This window comes from Mastomys coucha, unplaced genomic scaffold (genome assembly GCF_008632895.1).
Source record: "Mastomys coucha isolate ucsf_1 unplaced genomic scaffold, UCSF_Mcou_1 pScaffold14, whole genome shotgun sequence".
NCBI classification, from domain to species: Eukaryota; Metazoa; Chordata; class Mammalia; order Rodentia; family Muridae; genus Mastomys; species Mastomys coucha.
In genome coordinates this window covers 91,430,547-91,440,889 of record NW_022196896.1, presented here as the reverse complement: position 1 = coordinate 91,440,889, position 10,343 = coordinate 91,430,547, and the positions used below count along the sequence as shown (strand labels likewise).

The 10,343-nt window shown below is 36.8% G+C and overlaps 1 protein-coding gene across 9 annotated transcripts in view; it reads right to left on the bottom strand.

Moving 5' to 3' along the window:
* Positions 1-10,343, bottom strand: part of Pikfyve (phosphoinositide kinase, FYVE-type zinc finger containing) — a 99,133-nt gene that overhangs the window by 49,216 nt on the left and 39,574 nt on the right. For 5 of the 9 annotated variants that reach the window (XM_031367755.1, XM_031367758.1, XM_031367759.1 and 2 more), the window contains 4 exons: positions 9,085-9,196; positions 7,975-8,122; positions 7,297-7,464; positions 830-889 (listed from right to left, as the gene is read on the bottom strand). In XM_031367755.1, coding sequence (XP_031223615.1) covers positions 830-889; positions 7,297-7,464; positions 7,975-8,122; positions 9,085-9,196 — 488 coding nt within the window. Of the gene's footprint in view, positions 1-829; positions 890-7,285; positions 7,465-7,974; positions 8,123-9,084; positions 9,197-10,343 lie in introns of those variants that run through there. The other 4 variants (XM_031367761.1, XM_031367762.1, XM_031367763.1 and 1 more) reach the window with 2 other exon arrangements.

Here is a 10,343-nt window from a genome sequence, read left to right as displayed (position 1 = left end):
AAAAAAAAAAAAAAAAAAAAGCAATGCTTTACAAAACATGAGTTCATTAAATAATCATAGAATATGACTGAACACATGGAAAGAAAGAGATAGGAAATGTAATGTTTTCTCTTTTAAAGCAAATCAACTTCTATTAAGCACATGTAATTGTACAAGAGGCACAAGACTGGCACTTTTCAATTACATAAACAGCCAGTCTATAAACTTCTAGTCAAAGCAGATGCTAGGAGGTGAATTTAGATAGCCTGCCCAGACAGAGCAGCTGCCTCCCTGGTTCCAACTTACCCCGCCTCCTCTCTTTTTCTAAAGCCCCAGGCACTACGGAGACGTGAGAAGGACTCTTCCCTCCCTTTCCCTTGTCTCCTCCCCAGCTTACGTTAAGAGAGGTTTGCATTCATCTACTCTTCTTCAGACCCAATGAAACTGACAGTGGATTTCATGATTTATTCTCTTTTGCCTACTTCTCTTCCCAACTCTACAGGGCAAACAGCAAGTTCAAGTGATGAGCTCACTTGTGAGCTCTCTAACAATGAGGCAGTCCTTGACAATATGTATATTAATGTTTACTATTATATAATACCATCAAAAGAATAAAACACAAAGTTGATTTAAAAATATTTAATCACTTTTACATTAAAGGTCTCATCTCAAACTAAGACCAATTGTATATTCTTGAATTACAACATACTTCAAAGTCATTTAAAATCATGTTCCTATGATACCAAGATAATCAAATCCAGTTAGTACTTTCTGTCAATCAATGTGCTAAGACCTCAAGTAAACCATCAAGCAGCAGCCATCACTTCCAGTACAGTTGTTTTAAGATTACCTTTGATGAAGGCATCACTTATTGAGAGCTGCTGTCCTCCAGTGTCAGAAACCAAATACTCTGCAAACCAGGAAGAGAACAGAGAAGAGGAAGGAAAGACATGACTTCAATACGTCAGCATAATTAGGCAGCAGAACACCCCCACAAGGGTGTGGTTAAGTCTCCCACAAAATGCATCACCGTCCTGCAAACTTTTACATATGTTTTATAAATTTCAAACTATTTTCAGGAGACTTAAATTGACAACAGAACCATTAAACAATTTGCCTTGGTTCAAACGTCAGACGTTTTAACAGATATGTTTCCAAATGACCTTAAGTTGCCAAAACAGAACTAATTTATTAAACTGCTTCCATGTTGAAACACGGAAACTGGAGAAACATAAACCAATGTTCCTGGGCCATGGTCACTCAAAATGGTTTCAGAATAAGCTCTCTTATTCCTTAAAAACAAAACAAAACAAAAAAATAAAAATAAAAAAAAAGCAAAGGTCTTTAGTAATTAGCATGATAAACTTTAAAACATTACATAACTTACCACTTTCCTCATGTATTACTACATTATTTAACAACTAATGACTACCTACAGGCAGGATACTTTAATAGAAGCCACATAAGAAAACTGTACAAGATACATGCAATAAAATAAATTCATATGGCAGAAGATAAAGATATAATTCAAGGAATTTTTGTTAAGTTTTAAAATCACAGTTTTAGTCTTTTTTAAGCTCCTATTACATCTTTGCAATAAGATAACTGATGAATATACTCCAAAAGCTTTCAAAGCATTTAAAATCTAAATACTTTTCTACAAGTGAAACTCTACAAATGAATTTTCCTCTAAACACAGCTCAGGGTGGTTCTTTCTACTATGCAAATTAAACCACAGTGCATTAACTATTTCTATGTAAATATTCACAAAACTTTTTCTGAGTTCATTTCCAAGCCAATAAATTCACCCTTCCATCCAGGAAGCAAAGAAAATATTTTATTTAGAAAACTAAACTACACCATATAATATAACCAGGTATATAGGCAAGATAGATATAATTTGTTTCTATATTTCTGGCAGAAAAAAAAGCAATGCCAAATTCTGTTAATTCAATTAATGCATTGTTATTTAAAAGCCCTACTTCTCATACTAAAACTTAAATATCAAATTCAAGAAATTATAGTTTTCCCCTCTCATTATGGAAAAATTTAAATCCACCAAAAAAAGTCTTGTATACTATTCACTTAGATATAGCAATTGTTGAAAACTTGTAATAATTTATTTCTGTATATATCTGTGCATACTTTTAAAGTTACTCTGAGGCTAGAGAAGTGGCTCAGGGCTTAACAGTATCTGCTGCTCCTCCGACTCCCAGCACTCACACAATGGTTCACAACTGCCTATAATTCCACAGCTCCTGACACCTACACTCATAAACATATACACATAAAAGTAAATAAATAAATTTTGGGGCTGGAGAGATGGCTCAGGGGTTAAGAGCACTGACTGCTCTACCGAAGGTCCTGAGTTCAAATCCCAGCAACCACATGGTGGCTCACAACCATCTGTAATGAGATCTGACACCCTCTTCTGGTGTGTCTGAAGACAGCTACAGTGTACTTACATATAATAAATAAATCTTTAAAAATAAATAATTAAATTTTGAGTGTAAATTACTTCAAGTTACAAAACTTTGCAAGTAGCACATCAGTATGCATTACTTTAAAACAAGGGCACTCCTCTATACCCACCCTATTATTTACATAATTGTAAAAGCAGTCAATACTGTAACAATCACAGAACTGATACATATTCAAATTTATCTATTTGTGCAGTATCTTTCAAAAACATGTTCCTGAAAATTGGATACCACCAAGCCATACATGGAATTTGCTTGCCATGCCTCCTCATTTTCTTTCCACTTAAAACAGATCTCCAAGTTTCTTTTCACGGTAAGGAATTTTCAAAACAACAGGCAAATGGCTGGTGCAATGCCCCACATGCTATGTCTGATCCAGTGTTTCTCCCCATGGGATAGTTAACCAGCTCCTTAGTAATTTTTCTATGCATGGGAAATCCACTCAAAGGACTCATAGAGCTATGGCTTTCTATGTCTCAAAGTCTTGCTACTAACATTCTAAGAACATTGCAGAATCTTGCTTGCAACATAAAATACATTTTAATACCTGTGTTCAATTCTCAGCACACATATAGTAGCTTACAACCATCTATATAACTCTAGTTACTGGGGATTCACTGCCCTATTCTGGCATCCACAGGCACCAAGCATACACGTTATACATAAATACATGCAGGTAAAACACTAATATACATTTTTAAAAGTAAATAAAAAATGTTTATAAAGTATTTAAAGTGTCTGCAAAGTGCATGAGAAGCTAAGTCCAAATCCCAAGGACTCATACAGAATAGGTGAAGTTAGCAGCGCAAGCCTGCGATCCCAGCACTAAGGAAGCAGACACAGGAAGATCCCTGCGGCTTGCTGGCCAGCTAGTCTAGCCAAACCAGGGAGCTCTAGGTTCACCTTGTCTTAAAAAATAAAGTGAAGCAATAATGAGGAAAATACCCTGCTGACCTTTGATCTCCTCCATACATGCATGTAATACATGTACACACACACACACACACAGAGAGAGAGAGAGAGAGAGAGAGAGAGAGAGGGAGAGAGAGGGAGAGAGAGAGAGAGAATAGAGAGAGAGAATAGAGAGAGAGTAGAGGGAGAGGGAGAGGAAGAGGGAGAGGGAGAGAGAGAGGAAGAGGGAGAGGGAGAGGGAGAGGGAGAGGGAGAGACCTCTTATAAGCACATGCCCCACACACAAAGTGCTGAACAAACTATAGCCATACCAAGCTCTATAGCATAACCTAAGAACATCCTCTTCCAGCTGGTCTCAAACTGATATTGCTTATTTTAATGTTTTACGCAATCACTCAAGCAAGCTACACAACTCTATGTCAGCATTCATACTAACACTGTTAAACTCCTACAATTCAAACATACTATGCTTTGCATACTTCCATTCAACAAAACAAAAGCTCACAGTGGGCAGAATACTGGGTGCTGGAGGCCAGCAGGAGTGAAGAGAATAGGGAAGTGTTGGTCTAGGGTAGGAAGGTTTGGTTAGGTAGTGGGACCGAGATGTACTTTACAGCCTGATGACTGCAATTAAAAATGTGAAGTAGATACTTTAAAATTACAAGAAAGTAAATCTTGAATGTTTCTGTCGCACAAAAAAAAAAAAGGTTGGTTACTGAGGTGCCAGATGTTACCTGGTTTTACTGACTCATTCCTTTTATATCATTGCATATAACTAATACAAATATGACTATGTGAAGAACCACAATGAAACCCATTATCCTATACTATTAATCTGCTCTAGTAAGTATTAAACAATCTTGACTATAGCAAAGCCCTATAGGATAACTTAGGATATTCTCTTCTTATTACTGGCATCAAATTAATAATGATCACTTTAAACAACCAATTGTTACAAAGCTAATTCAGACTCCATAGCCTGAGCTATCTTATTTTTTTTTTCACATATATTTATTTACTTATTTGGGAGGCAGAGGGCATGCCAATGGCATAAGTCAGAAGGCAACTTCCATAAGATGGTTCTTATTCTCCACCACGTGGATGACTTCCAGGGATGGAAGTCAGGTTGTCAAGCTTGTGGTGCCAGGCACCTTTACCTGCTGAGCCATCACCCAGCCCACCCGCACAGCCTAGGCTTTTAACCATGACACAGGACAGACTCCAACTGCCTCTGTTTTCTCAGCCAACAAAGTTAATGATGACAATCAAACAATGTTTTGTTAACATAAAAAACTGTGATACTATCTAATCTATCAACTTCTTATCACCATTAAGGTGGGGTTAGGTTCATTTCAAAGTGACTTATTTTAGCTAGGCAGCACAGGCTCCCAGTTACCACAAATCCTTTTCTAAATACTATAGTATACTTTACTCACTAAACTTCTTACAATTTTGTTACCTTCCAAAGCTCTATCAAGAAGCCATTTTTAATATATATATGTATATGTATGTGTATATGTATATCATTGGGTGGTGGTGGTGCAAGCCTTTAATCCCAGCATTTGATTTGGGAGGCAGATGCAGGCAGATTTCTCTGAGTTAGAGGCCAACCTGGTTGACCGAGTGAGTTCCAGGACAACCAGGGCTACACAGAGAAACCCTGTCTCGAAAAACCAAAAAAAATAAGGGGCTAGAGAGAAGACTTGGGGGTTAAGACCATTGGCTGTGCTTCCAAAGAAGCCAACACCCACATGGCAGCTCACAACTGTCTGTATAACTCCAGTTCCAGGGGTTCTGACACACAGACGGACATCAGGCAAAGGATCAATGCATATAATAAATAAAGAAAAGAAAAATGTCATGTCATCTAACAATAGAGTAGTCTAGACTCCTACTCCACAGGATTCTTTAAAGACAATAGATTCTAGCTTCTTGAACACAGATACTATTTCTTTTAATCGGCTGGCATACAACCTACCTACATGTAGACACAGTTATTTGGACTAACCATGCACTCTGTTTCCTCATTCTCTTGAACTTCATTTCTCCTTAGCTATATATCTTTCCAGATAAGATGCATTTTGACAGAGAAATATATCTACTTCTCTAATAACTTGGATTTTTTTTCTTTCTATGACAACTGGACTCTTTGATATCCTTTGACCTTTACTGTAACCTTCAGTACAATGTGGATTTCTGCAATTCTGTCCTTTTTCTTAACAAGCACGTGCCCTTCTTTAAGATTTATCTCCACATGGCAGTTCCTGCTCCTAACTTTTACCATTTTTTAAAGATTTAAAACCAGAGTTTCCAAGAAGAATGATGGGCTTTTCAACTGCAGGAACGTCTCCTTTGATTTTGCAGGAAGTTACACTGAGGTTGGCTGTAAAAATGTCACTCTTGAAGCCTCCAGTTCTATTCCTCACCTAACATCCTCAGTTAGGTTTCCTAACGTAAATGTGTGCCAGCTCAGCAGTTCTAGGATGAACTCTAGGATGAAGGGTTACTTTTTTCAAAATGTTCAAAGCATGCTTAACCTTCCAAGATCATCAGCAAACAACAAGTACACTTCACACTCTGCATTCAGCAACACAGATCTGCTACCTGCATGTTCAGAGGACAAAGGTCTTGTCGTGACATATTTCTACTGCTGACATACACCTCTATTCAAAGCCTAATCTCCTCATGTAACTGCAGCATAGTGGATTCTCACAGGGTCAGATCTGCATTACTTTACACTCATCCAGATCTTCCCCATCATGTTCCAAACTCCTATACCAAAAGGAGCCCCATCACCATATAGATTTTAAACTCGGTGGCAGTCAAATCTGTTTTCTCTCTCTCTTTCTCAATACATTATTTCTTAAATAAGCAGCACTTCTTATTATCATGATCACCTTAATTGACATTTTATCACATCTTGATAATAGTTTACACTGATAATTATGAGAACTTTGTTGAGGAATATAAATGTTTCAAGTTATAAAACAAACCCAAATGCCCTTTATGTTATTTTTAGGTTTAAAGTAAAGAGTAGCAAAGAGTTAGACAAGCATTTCAGGAGCAATTCAGTCTTAGAGAATTAAAAGTTTAAAATTCAAACTCTGGGTAAAATTAAGTATTCCATCTATAATAAAGATGTTTTGGTTATTATTATAATTATTATAATGAACTGTCATAATTACTTATTTTATTTTCTTTAAAATATGGTATATTTGGAGTTATAATTTAAATTAGCTTCTAATTGCATCATAATATATAGCTCATTTTTAAAAAGGAGCAATCGATCTATGCTGCTATGTTAAATGTTAGAAATGGTTTGCTGTATCTTTCCTTTTACATTGTGATTTTGTTTTTGGAGTTTTTTAAATGTGGTCATTAGTACTTTTGAGTTCACAAACTAAAGCATCAAATTAGACAACTAAAATTGCAAAGGAATTCATTGTTTACAAGAAAAGAACTTTTAAAATAAATGTAATGAACATGAATGGAAAATTTCCCCCAACCTAAGTTCAAAAATCTACACTGTCTTAAAGAAACTGTTGTTGCAGAGTAGCATAGGCAAAGAGGCTTTGTGATGTTAAATGAAGAAAATGCAAAAGAATAGAGCAGAACGTCCATGTTATAAATGCAAAGAATTGCCACCTTGGAAGTTGCACATTATGGGAACGGCAATCAGAAGAGTTCCTTTTAAAGACTATACTTTAAACTGGGCATGGCGGTGCAAAGGGTTAAAATAAGAAATAAAAAGAATCAACCAAAAAGGTGTGGGGAGGAGTACTCGGGGAGGCAAGGAAGGGTGGAAGAAAAGCACTCCAAATCCCTCAGCCTTATGGGACAGAGGAAGCCAGAGGACAGGCTGTGATGAGATTCTAGGGCCCAGCTTTTCAGCCTGTTTTGAGTCTAGTTGGTGACTACCTCCTACCTTTTTGGTCAGCAGGGTGAGGGGGCACATGTGGGTACTTGGAGGGCTTCTTGATATGGAAGTTCACGTTGTCCAGCTCCACGTTCAGGCTGATAGAAGCGGCTGAGTCACTGTCCACTGTGGACTGGAAACTGCTGACTGAGGTGCGCTTGCTAGGACTGGCAGAATCTTTTAGTGTTGGGAAAGGGAAAGAAATACAGGGAGAGGGGAGTAAAAATGGGTTTTATCAGGGCATTGGAGGAAAGGAAAAAAAATTTTTTTTAATATACAAGCCCAATGTGCAATACCAAAATGGATACAGTATTTTCATGTACTTCTGGGTAGACTTAATAAATTTAAGCAGATTAAATTTAAAAGGAATTTTTAAATGAGGAAATATTGGAGGTTCTGCAGAGAAAAAGTCTGATACCACAGTGAAGATATAAGAAAGTTGCCTGCTGAGAGATTAGCTGGAGTTATTTTTAAGCTGCTGCAAACTAGAGACTAATGCAACATCCAGAAATGAATGTCACCTGACTAACACACAGGTTTCTTAAGAAAATACTGTATCTAAGACAAGAAACGCTATCAGATGTTTCCATCAAGTGAGAACCTTAAATCACAAATAAGACAAGCATTTTATCATACCAACACAGCAATAAGCCATAAAAAAATAAAGCACTAGAAAGCCAAACTTACTAGCCAAATTATCGTCACCTTCTTCAGCAATCTGTTCTGTGTCACTGTCATCAAATTTTATGTCTTTAAACCAGGATGGCTCAGAGTGTCCTTCCACAGAGTTCACCGAGTCACTGTCTGGAGAAGGTGTCTCAGAAAATTCTGTACTCTGAAAGCACCAAAGCACAGCAAGCAACTGGCTCTCAGTGATACTAGTGCACAATAAAGAAGGGCAGCCTACAGTTCTATGATTTTAACAACTCTATAAGTTTACATAGAAGCAACCAAATAACAAAAAGGAGGTGCAGAGCAGTTGATAACCACTCTTAAAATTACAATTTTCACTAACGACAGAGCTTATATAGCATTTTACAAATGAACATTTCTCTGATACATGTTTGGCATGGCTTTACTTCATCCTTTTGTTCTGAGTGAAGATAGTATTAAATGTAGTCTAACCCTGGTAACTCTTAAACCCCCTAAAAAACAACCCAATTTTAACAAGTTATACCATGGCACTATTATGTAATTTGTCATTTCTAACTATGGAGCTTCTAGTTTCAGCTTACAAATCTTAGTCCACAAGGTTCTTAGTCTCATCACAAGGACATGTGTGTGTGTGTGTGTGTATGTGTGTGTGTGTATGTATGTGTTTCTCTATATATATTTATTATTTTACACAAACCAAAAATTAAAGAAATATAACTTTTTAAAAAATTTATCTATAAATAATTTTCATTCTCATAAAGAAAAAAAGAAATTTAAGCATTTGGTCATTAGTGTACAATTTGTATACCAAGAGTCAAAACCTAACTCAATAACTAATGTTAAATTTTCCAATCATTTTATTATATATACTTCACTCCCTCTTAGTTCTAAAAATACAAAGAGTAAATCTGAACAGCATTCAAATTAAATGACAAGTAACTAAGTGCCAGAAAGCCAAGTTTAAGCCAAGCCACACCCCTAAGACCAGGTGAGTCAATGGTGGAGTGCTTCCCTAGCACTGAATCTCATAAATATTACAGAGTCTCTAGGTGATTGGACTACTTTTTATTATTCCCACTGATGAAAACACAACTTTGAAATAAGCTACTACTGTTCTCATTGGCAGCATCACTACAAGCTTACCTGCAGTGGTCTATACAATGCATACTCGTCCCTGAAAAGCTGGTCATGATGACTGACACAATCTAACCAACGTCCATCAACCATTGCTTGTCCAATTGCTATAGCTTGTGCCCTAAATTAAAACCAAGAAAATTAAAATTTTAAAAGGTAACTGTGTAGGCACATGATAAAAACACCTCTTCATTTTTTTATCATTTCTAATTAAAGAGAAACTGTCAAATGGTCTTTAGATAAATAAGGGATAAAAAAAGAAAAATTTGAAACAAATTAAACTCTTCTGGTACCAAAGCAGAGAACCTATTAGTAAGGTAGCCCTTTAAGTAGCCCTTGTTTTTAAACAAGTTAATTTTAACCTCAGTAAGCATGCACTGATTACACAATCATTCACACCCATCCTTAGCAAAGTAAGCAAGACTGAGAATGGCATGGTCCCTACATTCAAACAGCTTACAGTCTAATAAAAAGACAACATGAATATTATAGATACAAAATATATGAATGAAATAGATACATTATAGTTTGTAATATTTCAGGAATTAATAAAATTCCTAGCCAATATTATTTTGTTCAATACCCACAGCTTATTTCAACATCAAACTATTTAGAACTAAGGGGTCCAAGTTTCAAAGACACTCAATAATTTATCTAAAGATGCAAACTAAAAAACATCCAGTCAAATTAAGACCCAGAAGTCCCTGTTCATAGCTACTTGTTTCTTCACCTACTGTGTTCCTTCTCAGGAGGGGAAGCTCATCTGAGCAAATAGCAAAACCTAAGAGAGAGCTTAACTTGAAAGGTGTAGTAGTTTGAATGAGGATGTTCCCATATGCTCAGATACTCAGACATTTGAACTCATGGTTCCCACTTAGTGGTGGTGTTTGGGGAGATTTAAGAAATGAAGCTTTGGCCAGGCAGTGGTGGTGCATGCCTTTAATCTCAGCACTTGGGAGGCAGAGGCAGAAGGATTTCTGAGTTGGAGGCCAGCCTGGTCTACAGAGTGAGTTCCACGACAGTCAGGGCAATACAGAGAAACCCTGTCTTGAAAAAAAGAAATGAAGCTTTGCTTCCTTCATTTAAGAAATGAAGGAAGAATGTTAATGAGGCCAACTTTCAGAATGAAAATCTCTTGCCCTTTAAGATGTAAGCTCTGAAGCCAAGCAGTGGTGGCCCATGCTTTTAATCCCAGCACTTGGGAGGCATGAGTTCGAGGCCAGCCTAGTCTACAGAGTGAGTTCCAGGACAGCCAAGGGTACACAGAG